General features: G+C 38.9%; 1 protein-coding gene across 4 annotated transcripts in view; it reads right to left on the bottom strand.

The window, feature by feature from the left end:
- Positions 1-22,847, bottom strand: part of lama5 (laminin, alpha 5) — a 94,577-nt gene that overhangs the window by 11,571 nt on the left and 60,159 nt on the right. For 3 of the 4 annotated variants that reach the window (XM_026332451.2, XM_026332453.2, XM_026332455.2), the window contains 34 exons: positions 22,627-22,786; positions 22,383-22,546; positions 21,685-21,793; positions 21,094-21,191; positions 20,802-21,009; positions 20,137-20,263; positions 19,519-19,658; positions 19,072-19,187; positions 18,679-18,890; positions 18,255-18,456; positions 16,674-16,818; positions 16,198-16,338; positions 15,811-15,972; positions 14,675-14,782; positions 12,866-12,949; positions 11,644-11,874; positions 11,148-11,261; positions 10,910-11,040; positions 10,712-10,792; positions 10,190-10,404; positions 9,891-9,991; positions 9,257-9,440; positions 8,970-9,110; positions 8,021-8,172; positions 7,781-7,891; positions 7,197-7,308; positions 6,430-6,603; positions 5,671-5,867; positions 5,465-5,581; positions 2,193-2,347; positions 1,868-1,997; positions 1,641-1,731; positions 1,370-1,483; positions 870-1,052 (listed from right to left, as the gene is read on the bottom strand). In XM_026332451.2, coding sequence (XP_026188236.1) covers positions 870-1,052; positions 1,370-1,483; positions 1,641-1,731; positions 1,868-1,997; positions 2,193-2,347; positions 5,465-5,581; positions 5,671-5,867; positions 6,430-6,603; positions 7,197-7,308; positions 7,781-7,891; positions 8,021-8,172; positions 8,970-9,110; positions 9,257-9,440; positions 9,891-9,991; positions 10,190-10,404; positions 10,712-10,792; positions 10,910-11,040; positions 11,148-11,261; positions 11,644-11,874; positions 12,866-12,949; positions 14,675-14,782; positions 15,811-15,972; positions 16,198-16,338; positions 16,674-16,818; positions 18,255-18,456; positions 18,679-18,890; positions 19,072-19,187; positions 19,519-19,658; positions 20,137-20,263; positions 20,802-21,009; positions 21,094-21,191; positions 21,685-21,793; positions 22,383-22,546; positions 22,627-22,786 — 4,910 coding nt within the window. The remainder of the gene's footprint in view (positions 1-869; positions 1,053-1,369; positions 1,484-1,640; positions 1,732-1,867; positions 1,998-2,192; positions 2,348-5,464; positions 5,582-5,670; positions 5,868-6,429; positions 6,604-7,196; positions 7,309-7,780; positions 7,892-8,020; positions 8,173-8,969; positions 9,111-9,256; positions 9,441-9,890; positions 9,992-10,189; positions 10,405-10,711; positions 10,793-10,909; positions 11,041-11,147; positions 11,262-11,643; positions 11,875-12,865; positions 12,950-14,674; positions 14,783-15,810; positions 15,973-16,197; positions 16,339-16,673; positions 16,819-18,254; positions 18,457-18,678; positions 18,891-19,071; positions 19,188-19,518; positions 19,659-20,136; positions 20,264-20,801; positions 21,010-21,093; positions 21,192-21,684; positions 21,794-22,382; positions 22,547-22,626; positions 22,787-22,847) is intronic. The other variant, XM_026332452.2, reaches the window with a different exon arrangement.

The following is a 22,847-nucleotide window of genomic DNA, read 5'->3' as shown; positions in this document are numbered from 1 at the left end:
AAAATAATTGAATTTTAATTATGCAAAGAGCCATCTTAAAGTGGAAATGTTAAGATCAAAACTGGTTTGAAAAGGACAACAAAAAAATAAGCACAAGTATTCATACTGGCACACTAGCAATACATCATAGATAAAGATTTTAAATGTGAAGAAATCACATAAAGAGCAGAAAGAAGAACAGACAGGAAGATAAACTCTGGTAGTTAATCAAGTAAATACCGTACTGTCCAGACTATAAGTCGCACCAGAGTATAAGTCGCTTTTAGCAAAAACGGCCATATTGAAGAAAAAAAGAAAGAAAAAAATAAGTTGCTTCACATTTCTAATTATACCAATTATAGTCTAAATTAGCCTATAAAGAATGTAGGGTAGAAGTGCAATATGATATTCATTCATCGGTGTCAAGTAACATTAAACAATTCCCCCACATCAGAGTGGGGGGAGATGAAGTGGTGTGTCCTCCTCCTCTCTCAGGTTGCCTGAATGCTGACACTCACTCCAAACTTTGTTTTAGCTGCAGACTTTATTACCTGCACTTTGAAGTCTGCAGCATAGCTCTTTCTGTTGGGCAACATTTTCACTTGTGTTATACTAGGAGCTAGAGTTTAGCATGAACATAAGTATTTTTACTTTTACAGTGGTACAGCATTATCTTCAATTGAGTCAAGAGTGCCAAGAATGCCATCTAACGCTGTAACTACTTGACAAAATGACTGTAAATATACACATATAAGTCGCTTTGCTGTGTTAGTCACACTACAAGCCAGAGGAGTAAAAAACGTGACTTACGTACGTGTGAAAATACAGTATCTTTTTTTGTAGGGAAACATTTTGTAAGGAAAGATTTACACATTTTCAAAAGCTCCTACCAGTCTTATTGGCCTCCATCAGGGCCTTGTTGATGTCATAACTGGTGATATTAGCATCTCCGTAGGCCTGCTGCCACTGGTCCAGCTGCTCTTTAATGGGACGCAAGGCGTCGTTCACCTGGGTGGCCGTAGTGTTTGCCAGACCCGCTGCTTGTTTTGCCTCACTGATCTCCTGACTTACATCTGTTCATCATAGACAGAGATGAAAATAGTAATATTGAAAGTGGTACTAAATTTAATAGTACCTGAATAAGTTGCAATCCTGCTTTTCCTAGTAATTTTAACTTAATTTTATAGAAAAGACAGTAATACAGTATACAGTATAAGACAGCAACTACTGAATATATAATGTGTTTTTTAAAACATTTTTGTTAAAACTTAATAATGCATGTTTTGATATATGTACTGCCAGTGTCATATTGTAACAAGAAGAGTCATATTGATCGAGAGATTACAAAATTTAATTTAAGTGTATGCATGCATGTGTTGAATGTGCATACTTTTGGTAAAGCTGAGGTTGTTTTGAACTGTTGCCAGTTTCCCCATCACTTGAATGTGTTTGGTTTTGGCCTCATCCAGTCGCTTTTGAGTATCTTCAAGCTGTGGCTTCAGGTCTGTGCAACAGAAAACAAAAAGACCTTCAACTACAAAAACATCCACACTGATCCAAACTGAAGGTTTAAGTACTATTTTTACTTAATTTCAAGCCATCCCTTATATGATGACTTAAATGAAGACAATGTAACATAATGCAGTGATATGTGTTTTTACCATTGTTGAGTTGATCATTTAGCTTTTCAGCGTCAGTCTTTAACTCCACACTGTGGTTCTTCAGAGCATTAGAAATCTGATCCTTTATGCTCTAGACATACAAACCAATATTATAAGTCAGACACAAACAAATATATGATTTAAATCCAGTTGCTAAAGTAGTTTTTATTTCTGCACGCATGTGTGCGCATATAAAAATAGGAGCAAATGTTATGTGTGTCCTGTACCCCTAAAGAAATGTTAGCAGCCTTGTCAGCCATCTCAGCAGCCTCCTCTGCCTCTCTGATTCTGTTGATGATGTTGTTGTAGGCTTGTGTTACATCTGTAATTCCATCCTTCTTAGTTTCTGCAACCAAACTGTCAACAAACAGACATTCATAATATAAATTAAATCATTCTGTAGAAGATTGGTGACATTTCTGTTCTTGTTCTACTTTACTAACTGATATTATTTTCCTGATGAGGTTTGCAACCACAGTGGTGGAGAAGCTCATCTTACAGCTTAACAAATTTAATACGCAGTTGTAGCTAAGTAGCTACATAGTCTCTTACCTGGAGAGGTTTCTGGCTAAAGCATCCAGCATCTCAGCGTGTTTCTCAGCTGCCTCCACCAGGGGGATCTTGGAGTCGGCTCCAGCAAAGTTCTGCACTTTCTTTATCAGCGGTGTCCTAGCACCATCCAGCTGGGCTGCTAACCTCTCATACTCCTAACAACAACATGTGAATTGTTAAATCACACATAGGTTTTTGTGTTTCCTCTGTATGATTTTCCATTTATATTTGGAAATAATTTTCTGGCATTTTGACAATAAACAATAATGTGTACAAGTGATCTTTGATCTTACATTAACCCAAATCTCCCTCACAAAGACCCAAACTAGGTGCAACCTACAACATTATCCTTATTTGATAACTATGCACGGTAATATAGTAAAACTAGGTGATAGTTTTCATGAAAACACTAGTAAGCATACCTTATTTAAATCATTATGTAATAGGTTGCAATGGGGAAAAATTGAAGAAAAATGTGATTTGAAAATAGAACATAAAACAAAAATAAAATAGTTGCTGACTTTTTATACCTGTAGAGATTAAAGGATGTTATTGTGTTTCAAATACATGGGCCAGACGTGGCCAACAAACAGGCCACAGGCCATTTATTCAAACATGAAAGCCTTAATCCCATTACCTGTACTAACCAAGTATAGGTAATGGCCTGTACTAACCAAGTACAGGTAATGGCCCCCAAATTAGGGGGCCAATTTCCCTCCCCAAACTGACCCGTCACTGGCTGTCTAGGTGGTGTCCAGCAAACAATGTGGGCTTTGTAGACAATTGGGCCACTTTCTGGGGAAAACCCGGTCTGGTATCAAGGAATGGCATCCATCCCACTTTGGATGGTGCAGCGCTCCTCTCTAGAAATCTGGCCGAGTTTATTAGCCAACCTAAAGTTTTACAATCCGGAGTGGGGACCGGGATGCAGAGACTCAGTCTAAAACGCCTCTCTGCAGTTTCCTTAGAGCCGTCACCCCCTTTGAACCATACAGAGATTGTGTCTGCCCCTCAAACATATAAATCAAATAAATCAGATGTTAACAGAAGAGGAGTTATTCATAAAAACCTAATAAAAATTAAGACCACTCCTCTTATTGAACAGAAAAACAGAACAGTCAGATGTGGATTATTAAATACCAGGTCTCTTTCGTCTAAATCTCTGTTAGTAAATGATTTGATAACTGATCACCAAATTGACTTATTCTGTCTCACTGAAACCTGGCTACAGCAGGATGAATATGTCAGTCTGAATGAACAAACTCCCTTCAGTCATAAAAATTGTCATGTTTCTAGAAGCACAGGTTGAGGTGGAGGAGTAGCTGTAATCTTCCACTCAAACCTATTATTAAACTTTCATCCTCAGAACAATTATAACTCATTTGAGAGCCTCACTCTTAGCCTCTCACATCCAAACTGGAAAGCATAAAAAACAGTTCTACTTGTCATTGTGTACCGTCCACCTGTCCGTTACTCAGAGTTTTTAACTGAATTTCCAGACTTCCTGTCTGATTTAGTGCTTAGTTCAGATAAAGTCATTATAGTGGGAGATTTTAACATTCATGTAGATGTTGAAAATAATAGTCTCAGCACTGCATTTAATTCAATATTAGATTCAATTGGTTTCACTCAAAATGTTAACAAGCCCACCCCACTCTTTCAATCATACTCTTGATCTTGTTCTGACCTATGGCATCGAAATTGAACATTTAATAGTTTTTCCCCATAATACTATTTTGTCAGATCGTTCTTTAATAACTTTTGAATTTAAGATGATGGCTCATGCAGCAATTGGAAAAAAATTCCACTACAGCAGATGTTTATCTGACAACACTATTAATAAATTTAAGAAAATGATTCCATCTTTATTTACATCTATGCCATGTTCCAAAACAGTGGAGGGCAGCTGCCTCAATCCCACTCCCTACCAAATTGATCATATTGTTGACAGTGCTGTAACCTCCCTGCATGAAACGCTTGATTCTGTGGCCCCTCTGTAAAAGACGTTAGTGAATCAGGGGAGATTAGCCCCATGGTACAATATTCATACCTTAAAGCAGGCATCACGAAGGCTGGAAGTGGTGTTCCACAAATTTAGAGAAATTTTATCTAGCCTGGAAAAACTATTAACATATAAAAACTGCACGAACAAAAAATAAGAACAATCCCAGGTTTCTTTTCAGCACTGTAGCCAGGCTGACAAAAAGTCACAGCTCTGTTGAGCCCAGTGTTCCCTTAGCTCTCAGCAGTGATGACTTTATGAGTTTCTTTACAAATAAAATCACAACTATTAGAGATAAAATTCAGCATATGCTTCCTATACCTGGAATAAATGAATCTTCTACTACAGTAGCTCTTGAATCATCTGTAAGACCTCATTTATGTTTAGACTGTTTCTCTCCCATAGATCTCTCTGAATTTACATCACTAGTTGCTTCATCTAAATCATCATGTCTCTTAAACCCCATCCTGCCTAGACTGCTTAAAGACAGACACCCTACCATTAATTAACTCATCTTTATTAGACTTAGTAAATGTATCTCTAGTATCAGGCTACGTATCACAGACCTGCAGTAATCAAACAATCAATAAAACAATTTTCTAGAGCTGCCTTCTTTCACTAGCGCATCATTATTTTCTCTCTCCTCTATCCACTCTTGCCAACCGGTCGAGGCAGATGGCCGCCCAAACTAAGCCTGGTTCTGCTGGAGGTTTTTTCTTCCGTTAAAGGGAGTTTTTCCTCTCCACTGCAGCCAAGTGCATGTTCAAAAGGGATTTGTTGGGTTTTTTGTTTTTGTAAAGTGCCTTGAGATGATTTGTACTGTGATTTGGCGCTATACAAATAAATTGAAATTTAAATTAAAGTCAAGGGAATAATGAAAACTTTACATTATTAAATTAAAAATGTATAACGTGATTGTCAAAATCATAATTCTATTTAATCCTATTAACATGTTTTGGCAATTACCAAAGAAATCAAATAAAACATACATGGTTCAAATTTGGCTTAGCAATTTCATATACACTGCAGGGATACCTGGTGTTGGCTGTGTTTATTGGAGTTTTTGAACACTTATATTCTTCTTTCACTGTTGCTTAAAAAAACCTCCAAGTCCTGGCAGGTTCATTAAAACATTTACAAGAATATCAAAAAACATGGGTAATGAGGCAGGAGCTTTTTGTCTCTTTTTTAGGTTTCTTCCTGCATTTAGAGTTTTAAAGTTTGAACACAAGGCAGAATTTGAAATAAATCTTCATCAGCTTCTTCTAACCTCTTTGGAGTTTTGCAGCATTTGCACCACATTGTTGACCTTGGCTACATCATCTTCAGCCATATTTAACTGGTCATTCACGTCCTTGTTTTTGGACAGCAGGTCTTCTATCTTCCTCTGAGATAGAGAGAGACAGAGACAGTATAGTATAAGATACACTTTTGTTCATTGTGGTCTACTGTTTCTCATGTTGATTTCCAGCTCACCTTGTTGTCCTCTAGTGTTTTCTGGTTAACATTGTTGATCTCTGCAGCTCTGGCTGTGTTGTTCACAGCTTCATTCAGGGCGTCTCGAAGGTCCATCATTTCAGAGTGGAAACGAATCAGACGCTCTCTTATGGCCTTGGCCAAGTCATTGTTTTCTCTCTGGTGGTTTGCCAACTCTTCATTAACACGATCCAACACTAGCAAACAACATAATGAGCATGAACATCTGATTTTAAGGATATTTGATTCCTTGTGGGAAAATTTAGTTTGCATCAGTTTGCATTAGGTTAGTTTGGTTAATTTACACTAACAAATTACATTAGAACTTTGTTTTCAAACTTTAACTGCAGCCTACCCACCAAAGACTAGCACTATGTACAACTCTCAATGATGGCTAATACTACAAAAAGTTCTGTAACATATTTTATGATATATTTATATTCAGTGATAGATTAGATGTTAATTTCTTTGTCGATGGTCATGACCACAACAATGATCAGGAGCTAACATAAAACCCAAATCTTAAATCTTAAAAATATCATTTCTTCATAGCTTTGGGCAGTCCAATAATGCAATGGATGCTTGGAAACTAAATGTGAAAATGCATGAACAGGTTTATTTATACAGTATGTATTGGTTAAATAGTGACCATCCATCCATTATTACCATGGCAAATGGCCAAATACGCGCATCAGTCAAAAGAAATCAAAATGTATCCGTTACCGTGTTGTATCTGTTTTTCTGAGTAAATAAACATACATTTTTGTGCTTCAGTTTTCTCTTTGTCGGCCAGTTTCTTCTGTCCCATGCAGCTCCTGAACTTCATCTCTCTCAGCATGGCCTGTACCTCCCTCATCTTCCTCTCTCTGTCTTCACTGTCCTGCTCTGTCTCTGTGTTATTTAGAGATGACCTGTTTGCCATCTGTATGATACCTATGGAAAAATGAAAGAATCACAAGCAATAAAATCAATTTACTGGTCTGTAATTTTTGTGGTATGAGACATAAACATATATACAGACATGTAAACAGCACAGATCAGCTCTCTTTAATAGCTGAAAATTATAAAATTGACTGACAGGAGCAGCATGGTAGTAGAGTAGAGGAGTCAACAGCACACAGGCACACAACAAAAGGCTTCTAGGTTTGAGGCCGTGGTCGAACAGGGCCTTTCTCTGTGTGATTAATTTTGCTAAAATCCATCTTCTGCACCTTATCTGTTATCGAGGTATGGTCTCAACAGGAATTCCAACAACATTACAAGCTTTTCCTAAGGGATGCCAAGGCATTCACTGGCCACTTGACATAGATATTCTCACCAGCATGATCTGAAACTACCTGGCCTCTCTACCAGTTGACCCAGTTGACTCAGGAGGTATCCTGATCAAAATGCCTGAAACAGCTCAATTTTTAATGTGAATGAGCTCTTTCCCTGTTTCGGGCTTTTTATCTAGATTCTCTATTATATTGCATTGTTATTATGATTTCAAAGTGATTTCTGATTAAACACATTGTCCTGTGTCTTACCGTTTATATCCACGGTCATGTTGTTTATAAAGGAGAGAAGATCTTGTGCTCTCTGGTATGTATTAGTGGTACTGTTATGCAGGTCACCAACCCTGTCAGTCATCCCTTTCGCCTGAGAAAAAACAAAACATGGTAAGATCTCAATAATAGCAATTTTACAGTGTTTTGTTTATAGTTCTTTGACGCAAAGTTTTTCTATCAGAACATTTAATAAACCAAAAAGTAGTGTTTAGCAACATGGACAAAATAAATATCAATACACAATATTTACAAAACTGTTAAAATATACATTAAAACAATTTTGTTATATTCAGCTTTCTTAAAGACATATTTATTTATATTCACTATGAAAGTAGATCAAATCATAAACAACGACACTAGAGTATGTATTCATACAGCTCTACTTTTCTTTGTTCACTCTTGATGAACATCTGGTGTATTAGTGAGCAAGCCAAAATGCTCCTGACTCAGAGAATTATACAGAGACTCAGCTGGATTCACTCAAGAAACAGCAAATTTTGGTAAATATTTGGCATTGGAGTAAATTCATTTATTCATTGTTCTGGTATTACTGGTGACCACACCTTTTTCTGCAGTTCATCAATATCATCGTTAATATTTATGATGTCAGCATCCATCATGTCAGCCTGACTCCTGCTCTCATCCAGAGTGCTGTTGTAGTTCTCTATGGCACGCTAGAACAATGCAAAAATAAGTTTCGTTAATACCTGCTTGCAAATAACACCAGTCTTAGAGCTTGTTGCTTGAGCCACATTACTAGTGTGGGTAATAAAAACACAAATACAAATATTTGTAACACTCACAGCAATGTCCTCCACAGATTTGTTGAGAGTGTGCAGCTGACCCCAGGCCATGGAGCTGGCATTGAGACTGCTCAACTGACCAGCTACTGAGCGGAAGTCGTCGTTCATCTTGTCCAGATCCTCCAATAGGACAATGACACAACTGTCACACACTGCAGACAAAACAGACAAAACATACTCTTTATGTCATGCCTACTGTAGACAACACTTTTTAAGAAATTATTTTTCTGTTCTAAGCAGCTATCAGACCACTTACACAGATGAACTATTTGAAGATTTTCAATCAGGATTTAGAGCTTATCATAATGCATATTACAGAAACAGCACTGTTAAAAGTCACCAACGATCTTCTCTTAGCCTCAGATAATGGATTCGTTGCTATACTTGTTTCTATACCACTACTTGTCCTTAGTGCTGCATTTGACACTATTGACCACAGCATCTTATTACAGAGACTGGAGCATGTGATTGGTATCAGAGGAACAGCATTAAAATGGTTCCAATCCTATTTACAGATTCCAGTTTGTTCATGTCCATGATGAACCTTCTACATGCACAAAAGTTAGTTATGGAGTTCCACAAGGTTCTGTGCTAGGACTGATTCTGTTCACCTTGTACATGCTTCCTTGTCCATGCTTCAGAGAGGCAATTACCACTGCTATGCAGATGACACTCAGCTGTATCTATCTATGAAACCTGATAACACAAACCAGTTAACCAGACTTCAAGCGTGTCTAACTGACATAAAGGCCTGGATGGGACTTTTTTCTCTCCACTGTCGCGTGTAAGGGATTTGTAAAGTGCCTTGAGATGATTGTATTGTGATTTGGCGCAACACAAATAAAACTGAATTGAATTGAATTCTTATACAAAATTTTCTGATTGATGTGGTTAAAGCATATTTCAAATTTTCACCTCAGTTGTCACCATATCTGTGCACTTTACTTACTTTCACAGTGCATGCCATGTTGGTTCATCACAGGTACACTGTATTTTTGTAAGCAAGTGTCACACTGTTTTCCTGTCACGCCATTAGGACAGTGGCACTCTCCTGTGCGAGGGTCACAGCGACCTCCTCTACAGTTGCACTCTGGAAGGGAAAGAAGGTGGTAAACAGAAGCATAAACATGAACGAATGGATTAGTTTTATTACAGCCAGAGCGTAGTTATGTGGCCTTGTTTCTGTTCAGCATGTTAGTCAATAAGTGTGTCTCAATATGTCATGTTTTCACTCACTTTTGCATCCGTTGGGTCCGTAGTCCCAGTATCCAGGGGCACACTGTTTACAGTTGGGTCCATTGACTCCTGGCCTGCAGGCACACTGACCGCTCTGAGGGTCACATGGCTGGACAAGTGCTGCTGATGCGTCACATCCACAGTCACGACAGCCAGAGCATGAGCCAAATCCAAAGGAGCCATCCTATGATACATAAGTACAATGGCATGATGCTAAAAAGTTACTGCAAATAAAGAAGACAGCTACAAGTTTAGGTTGTAAGTGGTTCTAGTTATATATTGTAGTTTGCTAGATGCAGTATTTGCAGGTTTGGATTTCCTCTTTGCTGAACGAACATAATTATATACAATTACTACTCAATGAAAGTTTGATTCAGAAGGTAAAATGTGAGAATCAGAGAGGCAGACATAAGCACATTTCAATTTCTTCCTCACAAAACCTCATTCAAAACAATAATCTTTATCTGATATTTGATATTGGGTTTTGATCATCAGCCTCTTGTTCCATGCTTGCATTCCATAGTTTCAAACTATTTGTAAATGCATGGGACTAAATAAATGTATAATCTGCAATAAATATAAAAACAATGAAAGATTTAGAAAAGAAAAAAAAACCTGTCTCACTCGCTCTTACCTTACAGCGTTCACAGCGTGGTCCAGTGACTCCTGGTTTACATCGACACTGTCCAGTCTGGGGGTCACATGACTCAGTGCCACATGGAAAACAGTTGCATTCTGAGTGGCAAAAGCAAAATAATTTTGCAATAATCTCACAAATCTTAATCCATTATATTGTTACTAGTTAGTTAAATTTAATGTTTTTATTTGGCACTAGATCAAAATGGAAATCAATGTACAATGGAAATCAAATGAATGCCTGTAGCAAGCTTGGTGCTGTGCTGATGCAGCTTTGGAGGTTGGAGCTCAACTTACTGGTGCAGTTTCTTGCTGTGATGGCATCTCCATAGTGACCAGGAGCACAGGTATCACAGTGCGGTCCAGCTGTATTGTGCATGCAGCTCTGACAATCTCCAGTCAATGGGTGACAATCTGTGAATAGCATGTTGGGGTCTGTGTTGCCATGGCAATGGCATGGTTGACATCTACTGCCAAGCACCATTGGGTTGCCATAGAAACCGGGTGCACACCTGCATAAGTGGCCCAGAGTAAATTGCATTTACAACATGCCTTTAGGAAATATTTAAATATGTGATTATTGTGTCATTTTAATAACACACTTAGCCAAAATAATACAACAAGCCACTGTAGTTAAACAGGGAAACATTGTAATTCCTACTTCAAACCAAAAAACATACAAAAATAAATAAACAAGACAAAGACAGCAAAGGTAGTTCATCACTCTTTGTATCTGGAAATACTGCCATTTATGGCTTAATATTAATTGCAAGGAGCAATACTGTTGAAAACACACACTGCGTTGAGGAGACTGTTTACCTTTCACAATGTGGTCCAGCATAACCTGGCATACACAGACACTGCATCCTGTCATCTCTTTGCACACAGCCTTCTGCAAAACTATAGACAGAAAAACAGGAATGATGGTGGGTTATGTGACAGAAAAGAAAGTGGATAGAGATGGTCAGAGAAATAAAAACAAGACTAAAACCTTTAAAAAGAGTAAAGTGTACTGACTTGTTGGATGGGACCCTCAGTGGGCAGGGACAACTGGAACATGACACAGTCTGTCCATCAAGGCTGTTGTTGCCAAGGAAACCACCCTGGCATCTCTCACAGTGGTCACCAGCTGTGTTATGCTGGCAGTTCTGATTTGTAGAATTAAAAAAGACAGAGTGACCAATCTGTATAAAATACAGTGGCAAAAGAGACCAAGGATGACTAAAGGACATGATTTGTTATAGAAGATTCTTACCACACAAATTCCAGATCCATCCAGACAATGGTCAGAGTGTCCGTTACAGTTACAAGGCACACACTTCCCCAGAAACAGGCCAATAGTGTCTCTGTAGTAACCTGGAGCACATTTCTACAGGAAGAAGAGGAGAGAAAACACCAAAGCGCTGAATATGCATGTAGGGCAACTCTTATTTTCATTATAGACTAATTACTGTTTATTATTTGAAAAAGTGATGTTTCAGCTCCAAAAATACATGTTTTAGGCATTATTTTATTATAAATCCAGGTTTCATTGAACATCTAACATCTTACTCTATTCAATGAATAATATGTTCATAAAAAATATACGTGTTTTGAAATCCTTTAAAAGTATTCTACTTGAGTTTTTGCTATTTCTTAACTTCCCACCAAATTTAACCAAAATCAAACATTTTCAAATATCGTCCAAAGTAACAAACAAAATAATTGTAACGTAAATAAATGTGACCCCAACAGCTGAGCTGGGCCCTCACCTGACATGAGTCTCCCAGGTAGTTGGCTGGACACATGCAGATCTCTACGTTATTGGCATGGCGACCTATAGGCAGGATCTCAGCCCCCTCCAGCACAGCCCCGCGGAGCAACACTGAGTGGGCGGACTGGGAGTGCAGAGCTCGGATCTGCAGAGACTCCAGACCAACCAGAACCATCATTAGTTCCTCCCGAGAGACAGAGTTACCGGTTTGAGCATGACGGAAACTTCCCTAAGATGTGAGTAAGGAGACAGGAGGAAGACAGGCATGACTTCAGGGTCATCTCTGAGCTTTACACTTAATGCAGTTTTTTTTTAATTTAACAGTGCTCAAATAAATCCTTTAATATTATTCATCTCATCAGTATTAGCATGAAAACAATCACCCACTAATAAAATTGCAATATTCCTGGATCTCCTGTTAAATAAATCACACAGTCCCTTAAATAAGGATCAACAAGCAAGAGCCCTGTTTGGGTAGGTATACTGCTGTCACAGTGCACATGGTTACATGTTTATGTAAGATTTCTTCATTTTTGCTGGAGGGTTGTATACTTTTTTGGGAGAGTAGGAAAGGGTCCTAACTTTTTGTCAACCTAGATATTTTTATTATTTATTAATTTAAAATATTTGTTATAATTTTAATTTATAGAACATCAACTAGTAGTCAGTACAATCAATATATTGTGTACAGTATGCTTTAAGAACACTAACAGACGTGGAAAATCAAGTTGTGATTATCTCTTTATGCTAAAGTAGATACCTTGCGTTCAGTAACACATGTTCAGAATATATATGAGTTTAAGCCTCCAGTGCCAAGAAATTCAAATTTCTCATATTACTCATACTCATATTTGGACAAAGCAGTTTTCCAAATAAAAATAGGGGAACAACATACATATAACAATAAGATGGCATCATATTGACTTTCAGAAAATTAATTCTGAGCCAAAAGGCATTTTGTATGACACCTTAAGGTTCTTACGCAGCATGCAAAGTTGTAATATTGCATATTAGCAGCTCTTGATGGCAGTGGGAGGTAACGTTTAAGGGAGATCATATATATCCTGATGTGTACTAACATCAGGATACAATTAAAAACTTTGGAGATTGTGTTTTTGCTCCAGGCATAACTGATCAGTGCCAAAGATCCAACACGTTTATACTGGTCTGCATCAGTAAGGCTGTTAAATTAGCTTCTCACATAAATCTCTTTGCTTTACCTCAACCATATGAACTATTCCTAGGTGAGGCTTTTCAGGTGAAGAGTACTCTCTCTCCATGAACACAAGGGTCATCTGGTTTCCCTGCAGGAACAACAGAAGAAATACTTTAAAAAATGTAGGTGATGTGGAAAAGGCTGTGGATATTATCCATTTCTCATGAGTATGAGACGTATGAGACAAGGTTTTGACAGAAAAAAGGATTTGTATTTTGAATAATCCCTTTGTGTGTGTGACAAATGAATAGGCCTTGTGTTTTCCATAATGGCTGAAATAAGGTTAAACCTATGCAAAACTAGGTTATAGTCATATTATGTGTGTGTTTGGACAGATTCCAATTTGTTTACGTTCATGATGAACCTTCCACACACACAAATGTTAGTTATGGAGTTCCACAAGGTTCTGTGCTAGGACTGATTCTATTCACTTTATACATGCTTCCTTTAGGCAATTTTATTGGGACACACTCTATTAATTACTACTGCTATGCAGATGACACCCAGCTGAATCTATCTAACCTTATAACACAAACCAGTTAGCCAGACTTCAATCGTGTCTAAAGGACATAAAAGCCTGGATGGCCAGAAACATTCTACTTTTAAATTCAGAGAAAACAGAAGTTATTGTATTTGGGCCTATAAGCCTCAGAAACAGCTTCTCTAACAATATAGCTACTTTAGATGGCATAGCCCTGGCCTCCAGGACTACTGTGAAAAACCTTTGAGTTATTTTGACCAGGATATGTCCTTTAATTCACACATAAAACACATCTCTAGAACTGCTTTCTTTCACTTGCGCACCATTGCAAAAATTAGGAACACCCTGTCTCAAAATGATGCTGAAAAACTAGTTCATGCATTTGTTCCTTCAAGGATAGATTACTGTAACTCATTACTATCTGGATGTCCCAGTAACTTCATAAAAAGCCTAAAGTTAATCCGGAATGCTGCAGCCTGAGTCATGAATTAGCAAGAGAGATCATATATCTCCTATACTAGCTTCTCTTAATTGGCTCCCTGTAAAATCCAGAAAAGAATTTAAAATCCTTCTCCTCACATACAAATCCCTTCATGATCAAGCTCCTTCATACCTTAAAGACCTCATAGTACCATATTATCCCAATAGACCACTTCACTCTCAGAGTGCAGGTCTACTTGTGGTTCCAAAAGTAGAATGGGAGGCAGGTCCCGGGTTCAGGAGACAGACACTACTATACAGTACTGTACTGTACTGTACTTTTAAGGCTAGACTTAAAACCTTCCTTTTTGACAAAGCGTATAGTTAGGGTTGGTTCAGGTTAGTTATGCTGCTAAAGGCCCAGACTGCCCAAGGATTCTCCATCAGTGCACTGAGCTCCCCTACCCTAACACTCCCGCACACACTTGTATATTCCACCATTGAATGTCAGTAAGTTTTTGCTCTCTCTCCCCTAGTTTGTGCTCCTGTGCTCTCTCCCTCTCTCTCTGTCCTCTCTCTCTGTAACTTCTGCAGGTGTCCCTGGTCCTGAAGCTGTATATTGCTGATGTGCAGTTACTGGCCCCACCAACCTACAGTGTCTATTTGTTGTTTATTGTTGCTGATCTTTTCTCTCTCCTCTATCCACGCACCCCAAACTGAGCCTGGTTCTGCTGGAGGTTTCTTCCATTAAAGGGAGATTATCCTCTCCACTGCGCTTATTCATAAGGTATTTGTTGTTTTTTGGGGGGTTTTTTTTGTAAAATCTTTGAGATGTAATTTGGCATTACACAAATAAAACTGAATTGAATTTGTGTGTGTGTATGTGTGGTTTTTTTTTTAGATGTTTTGTACCTTCAGAATGATGTCAGGCCTGGAGGCTTCTACAGGCAAAGGCAACACATCACCTCTCATGGTCTGAGTTTGGAGACGATACCTCAAATAACCTCCATAGGATGAGACCTGGAGAAATAAGAGGTTACTGTAATTTTAGGAGATATTAAAATAATAAAAAATGGCAGAAAATAGAAATGAAGCACTAAGCATAAACAGAAAAGAACTGTTGCAAGACCAGAGGCTTGTAGTTTTTCAATGAAAGATAACATGCCTGTATTTCCATGGTAAGCATGCAGGTTTTAACAAAGTTGACATGTGAAGCTGGAGTACTAGGTGTAACAGGACTCATGCTGGGATTTCAAGGTTCAAGGTTTCAAGGGCTCTCTCAATCATGTACAGAAAATACCAACAAAAACCAAAAACCATGGTGCTACAGAAAGCAATACAAATTCTACAACAAGTGTTTGTGTATACAAAACTACACAAGATGGATGAGTGCATGCAGACAACCAGTGCAGACAGTATCGAAGTGTTGGTCTGTAGATTGATGCTGTATAAATCACACATTGTTGAGAAAAACACCTAAAATAAACACAGATCTGTATGAAAACACCCTGTCTGAGTGTCTAGATCAATGATGCAGTATATATTTATTTGCCTAATGTCAAATCTGCTGCATATGGTAGTTATGACATTATCCCAGTTTGCACTTCTCATATATTGTCCCTAGTCAGAGAGATGAGGCATCTTTATTAGATATATATAGGTAAGATACATATCTTTATTATTTACTGTTTCCAGTTATTATATTTTAAGAAATTATTTACAGTGACATACTTTGTTTAGGTTAGCAAAAAATTCAATTTGTCAATTTGACTGAACAACATACAGAATACTGAACTTCATAGTTTTTTTTTTTTTTTTGTTAATGACAAAAAAGTACCAAAGTATCAAAAAGTGTCAGGTACAGAGAGTCCCCACTGAAAGTTATATATATTTTGTTTTTGTCAAAGTTCTTATATGGTTGCATTAGTCTAACATGTCAGACATTTGGCTTAGTTTATTAAATAAGTATGGTAGTTGTCATAGTAAACTGGAAGGATAGCAGAGAATACTTTTCTAATCCCATTTCTAAAGGGAGTTCAAAATCTTACCTTGTCTCCCAGGTAAATCTTTGGTGCATACCAGTGGAGATCCTGGTAGACGTCAGGAACATCACTGAGGTCAGCCTCTACAAGGTCCTGGCCAGGATACACTGTCACTGCTACCTCCTGCCTGTCTGCGCCAAGCAACACCCAACCCTCCATGTCCATGATCTACAGTGGTAGATGATGAGGTGGGAGAGATGGCATAGTAACTATACGTGAACACAATTTAATAAAATGTTCAAAACATATTTGCTCATGGTAATATTTATGCATTTAGAACTACAGTGACACTGAGTCTCCAACTGCCATGTGCCTGTGTGTCTGAAGAGTTCCTTAAAGCCCCTGAAAATAGGAATCAGCATTAGCTCTGTTAGTTAGAACAAACACAAGTACCTCTGTGCGTCTTTTGTCAGAGCTAAGACAACGGTCAGTGGCTCCAAAACAGAAGCAGCTGGTGCAGCCTTTAGGGTTGGTCGGATCCAAGTGGAAGGTGCCAACTCTGCACTGATCACAGCGAGAACCCTGGACATTCTCCTACAGGTATGGGACCCACAACAAATTTGAACACACACAAGGTTCAGGAGTACACATTTGGGTATGTGTATGTGTTTGTGCACTTGTACTTCTACTTACTCTTGTACTTTTAGATTTGAGAGAACCATTTTGAGCACAATTCTCTCAGAGTGAGGACATTTTTGCCAGTCCTCACTTTCTCAGACTGCTGTTTGAGAGTTAACACTTGGTTTTAGGGTTGAGATTAGAATTACAGTAGGTTTAGGTTAGGGTAATGTCTGGGCTTAGGTGTTATGTCGATCAGTGTCCTCTCAAAGATAGAATAACAAATACATGTGTGTGCCATCCTTGCCCACCTTGCATAGACACTGTCCTGTGAAGGAGTTACACACAGCCTCTTCAGTCCCTGCCTCATTGCAGTTACATGGCCTGCAGTTGGGGTAACCATAGTATCCAGGGGCACAGCGGTCACACTGACGGCCTACAATGTTGTTCTTACACCTGGAAAAAATTATGAGCAAGTGTTAATTAATGTTTGAGATTCAATCTCTTCAGGTCTATTGAACAAAAGTAATCCGCTTTATCTGTGGATCATTTTTCTGTCTTTCTGTCAGTGATTCATCTTAAATTTCATGTGCCAAAAACACCTCAACCTTGCAAGAGATTGCTCATCATCACAAATGAGGAGTCATTGAATGTTTTTGTGTATAAGGGTTACAGTGGTTTTAAATTCTTTGCATAACTAAATGCAGAATCATGAAAAAAACAATACAAAACTGAGAAAAATACAGAAACAGGACAAAAGAAAACAAAGAGAGAAGGCAACAGGCAGAAAATGTAGTAGAAGTGACTCTTTAACTTTTACTCTTTAACTTTTTAAGTATATATATGCAAGAGAACAAAATATGTGTGTAAATGCACAAATGCAGGTACGATTTTAGTCTGAGATTGATTAATTACAGCACCTTCATAAAAGCACTTAAAGTTCATAGCTTTCTCATTGCAGTTTCTCCAAATTACTGCATTTAAAAACATCTTTGGATCTCAGCTTCTTTCTGTCCTGCCTTTGTCCCTTAGCAACCCCTCTACACTTACATCAGTGACAATGATGTGTTACAGGCTCAGTGTTTGCTGTATAGATGCAAAAGTGGTGACCTTATTCCCAAAAGGAAAACCCTTTCTTTTCGTCTGATTGTGAAATGTAGTCCAGTATCTCTGTAAGCTCATTGCCAGGCAATAAGAAAAATTTACAGAACATGCTAAAGTCTGAGTAAATAAGAGAACTGTCACAATTAACTGAACTTTGTAACAACCTCAAGGGTAGGTTTATGTGAGAAATGATAAATGTGAGCTGCCAACTAGCACTGTGGGTGAAAACATAAAAGATTCTGACTGGAAGCCAGTCTTTGAAATATAATGGCAAAACTGTCATAATATAAAGATCGAAGAAGGAATATCAAAAGCAAAGGGTGAGACAGACAGCAGACAGATTGTATTGTATTGTATGGTATGTATTGTTGGCAGTCCTCAGAAGAACCACGGCTGACTGATAAGAGTGCATTTGAAAACATACAGTTCCACAGAACAGCGAGAAGAATTTGCAAGTACAGCTGGCTAAACATACAGCCAATCAACTTCTAAAATCATGTCAGCAGAAAAGGGTGAGAACTGCCTTTTTACATGTAGGTGTTTCCAAATGGAGGTCTGACATGTAAATTGATCTTGCTGAACCAAAATTCTCTTTGTGTGTGTGTGTGTGTGTGTGTGTGTGAGAGAGAGAGAGAGAGAGAGAGAGAGAGAGAGAGAGAGAGAGAATTTGTTTTAGTTTTGGAGGTTGGTAAATCTGTATCTGTTTATGTTACACCAGACTGGATCCTGAGGCACTATCAGCAACAATATCATTCAACCATGGTATCCTCTGTTTTGTCATGCTGTACCTGCATTGCCCACTGAGTGTATCACAGTTGACATCTGTGGAGCTGATGCCAGGCTGAGAGCAGTTGCAGATCTCACATCCCACCACCGGGTGGCAACCAAATGTCTGTGGCTCACACTGGGTGCACTCAGGGCGCACAGTCCTTGGAGGGCAAATACAATCACCAGTCACAGGTTCACATAACCTCGTACCACAGTTACAGGCTGCAGGAGAGATGTGAAAAGATGCACTTAATTACACAGAAGCCAAATCCACTGAAGAAGAAATGCAATCCTTGCAGTTCTTGCTTACTTTTCAAAAACACATAACAAAAATGGGGTCAATGGCAATGGTTCTCAGAAATTCTTGTACAACAGTGCCAGTGGATAGTCTGCTACTTTTTGATGGATAAAGTTACACAGTTATATAATTATTTATAAACTCACCTCTGCAGTTGGGGAAACCCCAGTAGCCTGTGGCACACATAGAGCAGTCTCGGCCAATCACGTTTGGCCTGCAGCGGCACTGACCACCAAACAGCTCGCAGGTGTCACTGTCAGCTCCGATCTCATGACAGGCACAAGGCATAGCTCCATTATTGAAGAAAGCTGACAGAGACACAGCCGAGCTGAGGCAAAATGGAGAGGTGGTGGAAGGACTGGAAGAATGAGAGAGAATCAACTAGCAAGGTGGAGGAAACTATTTTTATACCAAAAAAGTAGTAGTTATAGTGGCAGTAGTATTAGTTTTCACTACTGTACAAACCAAAGGCCTAAAATGACTAATTAAAGAAAAAATATCCGTAGCATATATTCGACTTCTCCCTTGAATATACTGACTTGATGTAGAAGCTGTTTTGGCCACAGCTGCTGATGAAGTCGTACGATTTGTCCAGAGGTTCCTCGTTCAGGTAACTGGAGCTATAGCTCGTCTCAGGAACAACCAACACATAATCCTGTAGACATGCAGGACATCAGACACAAGTGCAACGTATCTTCTTAGAACTCACGTTTCTGCGACACGAGCTGTTTAGGCACAGTTTCTGTTACAGAAATTAATGTATAAATGGCACCAGAGAAATGGAAGTGCCATCATAAAAGTCCAGGAGATGTGAAAGTTTCCTTGTGGAAATTAATGTAAGAAAACCTCCAAAATATCTTGGTCAAAGTATGAAGATGAATCAATCATGAATCAAGAGACTACAGAGAGAGAAATCTTTAAATTATTGAGCCTTTATGAGAGAAAATATAAAATATAACCAAAGAAAGAAAGGTGAGAAATCTTACCAGCCATAGCTTCTTGCCTGCAGGTATCTGTACTGTGAGGAAGACTTCATGGTCCGTCACATCCAGAATGATCTGATTCTCAGAGACCAGTATATTGCGGCAACCATAGGCATGGGGGCAGAAAGAGGCGTTGGTGTGGCCTAAAGCACGTACAGTAAACTCATAAAAGACCGCGTAACATTTATGAAACAACAGGGACACTATGTAGTCCCTTAAGGCCTTTACACACCAGGAATCATGCAAATAAACTTTACGAAAAAGTGAAAAATTTGGAGGCGAATTAAACACGTCACAGGTGTTCACATCAAATGTGACATAAATATGCAACTATGGGTTGTAAAACACTGAACTACAAAAAATGGATTCCTCATCAAGCAATGATGACCTTAAGCAGAGTTTACTAAATAATGGCAAAAAAAAAAGAGGGGTGCATCCAATACAACACACAAGAACAGTCACTATGTTGCACCCAATCACATTCATCACACAGTGTATAATGTGTATAAACTAGCATATCTGTTTTAGCAGGATTATACATTATTATTAATTAAAATTAGTCATTATTAATAATTGAAAACCAAAATTATTGTGTGTTCAGTGCTTAGTATGTACTCTCACCGTGCCAGATTTGTCCTCCATTAATGTAAACCTGCACAGAATAGGTGGGGTGAAGCGGCTGGTGATAGTGGAGGATAAAGACATATCGCCCCAGGGCATGGAGACGAGTGGAGTACACAGCTGCATTCTGGGTAAGGTCAGGACAGAGGGACAGATGGTAAAAAGACAGAGACAGGGGGAAAGACAATGTCATAAGATATCAATAATCCCAATTTTTCTTTACTTTTACTTGGCCTTATCTCTTTTTTCAGTTATTAATTGCACCATGGTACTCTGTTATTTTTTAGCTGAAAAGTAGCATTTTTGCACAAGGCAGTTTTGGTTTTATCTCATCTTACAAAATTAGTGGTTTTGGCAAAAAAATTTGATTCCTGTTACTAAAGCTTAGTATGATTGAAGCTGTCTTATTCCTCTTGTGGTGTTCATACTAGGTCTCAGCTAATGAGATAAGCTGAGAATGAGGAAATATTCTCAGCTTTCAAGAGCTGTTGGTCATCAGCAGATAAACCTTTAAAAATTGGGGTAATTTCTTAGTTTAGTACTGTATTTCCTACACTGCTAAGATTAAAACAAAATAAAAAATCCTGGTCCACTGTGTTCATTAACACATTCAGCACTGAAGGTTCTGTCCCACTGTAATACTCATCCTGAATCAGCATTCATACCTGCAGTGTATCCAGCCTGACATGGTTGCTGTTATCTGCTCCGTGGGGAGGTTGTTCTCCCCCAGCCCAGGCCTGCTGATCTCTCTCGGGTAAGGGCTGAGCCGCTGCAGGGGAGGCCAGGATGGGCTCCTGCATGGAGGAGCTCTGGCCTTCCTTTAGGACCAGTGAGTTAGAGGGGGTCTGGAAGCGTGATGGGACACAGGAGGAACTGCACCAAGACAGAAAAGCAAGACTGTTTAAAAAGTTTTTTTTATTATTTATTCCTTTCTTTCCTTTTAGGATGTTATATTACCTGTCAGGTGAGAACTGTCCATGAGTGCTAATGCAGTAGGCTCTAGGTTCAACATACTCCATGGTAAACTGGTCTTTAGGTACCAAGAAGACTTTGTGCTACAGACAAGGAGAAAATACATGAGCTGGCTTTTTAACGGAATTATATACCATCAGCACTTCAAAGCAAAAAGTTTATAGATTCAAGCCCTTGGTCGACCTGGGGCCTTTCTTTGTGGTTTTATTATTTCTCCTCATGTCTCGTGTCCTCTTAAGATGCCCAAGTCCAAACACATGCAGTTTGGGGGTAGGTTAATTGGTGACTCTAAACTGCCTGTAGAATGTGAGTGTGAGTGTTTGTCTATCTCGGTGTGTCAGCCCTGTGATAGACTGTGGATGTGTCCAGAGTGTACCCAGGCTCTCACTCAATGTCAGCAGGGACTGGCTCCAGCCCACTCATAACCCTCTACAAGATAAGCGGTGCAGGTGATAGATGAATGTTTTATGGTACCCAAAGCTCTTCAAACATTAACGCTATTTAGGGAGAGAAAATCTTGTAGGTTTACAGTATATCTGAAGAGGGCTCATAATGTGACATGGGTTTAGCTCTCACCAGGAAGAAGCTGGCACGGTCAGAGATGAGCTGCACCTCGGTGTCAGCAGGGAGAGAGAAGACACCCACTCTGTTCTGTTTATCAATAGCCACAACTCGACACAGGAAACTACACAAACACACAGACACACACAGTAATTAAGAACTGTTGACGTAGTTGATGAAGTACTGACAGTAACAGGATACTGTGAGCCAGCTGAGTCCACATATTATAGGAACAACACAAACAAGGGACATCCAGTACATGGTTCAATTCCACACTGAGCCCCTTTGTTGGATGTCAAATCTGTCTGCTTTCAACTGTGGTAGAAATATGCAGAAAGTTGTAAGGTAGAATGCAGACAAAACATAACAAAACCAGCAGAAATAAAGCACAGTTGGACATTTTCTTCTTAATGCAAGACAACAATTTTTTAATTTGTGTGTGTACTTCATTACACAACTGTCTTCAACTACTCAATTGAAGAATACCTTTTCTCTATTGTTGGGGTAAAAATTACTGTCCTGCAATCATATTAAAAAGCTTTTCATTTTTTACTACTTAGAATTTCCCATTTCTCATCTCTGGATTTTTGGCTGCATTTTTCTCCCCTGTAGTTTAAGTAGAAACCTACTGAACCACAGTTGATATTAACAAAGATAACTCATAAGACCTGTAAATAATCAAGATTACCAAAAAGGACTGATATTCCTTGTACCTGTATTTGCAGTGCAGCAATGTGACATGATGCTGATGTGCTCGTGCTCCTGGCATGTTAATAGCTACAGACAGAGTTTGTGGCAGTTCCTCCTCACTGGCATACTCGACCACCAGAACATAGTCACCTGGAGCCAGCAGACTCCCATGCAGCTCAATGTTGATCTGCAGCAAACATGGGACATATATTTATTAAACAACTGCTAATGTTGCAGTTTTGGACATGATAATGCTCTCTTTCCCACCCTTACATCAAAGCCACTGCAGACAGCCATGTCAGGATGGCGTGGGGTGACTTTCTCAGTTGGGCAGGGGCGTGGAAGGTGGTTATCGTTGCGGCAGCTGGCATCGTTGCCAGAGATGGATGGGAAGGAGTCTAGAGACAAATACCTGTACAGGAGACAGCTGGAGACACAGACAGAGGGTGTTTAGGGCAGACTGACACAACTCCACCTAAAACTATGCT

The sequence above is a fragment of the Mastacembelus armatus genome, chromosome 7 (assembly GCF_900324485.2).
Source record: "Mastacembelus armatus chromosome 7, fMasArm1.2, whole genome shotgun sequence".
NCBI lineage: Eukaryota > Metazoa > Chordata > Actinopteri > Synbranchiformes > Mastacembelidae > Mastacembelus > Mastacembelus armatus.
The sequence above is the reverse complement of the archived record's forward strand: the minus strand, read 5'-3'. Positions and strand labels throughout refer to the sequence as shown.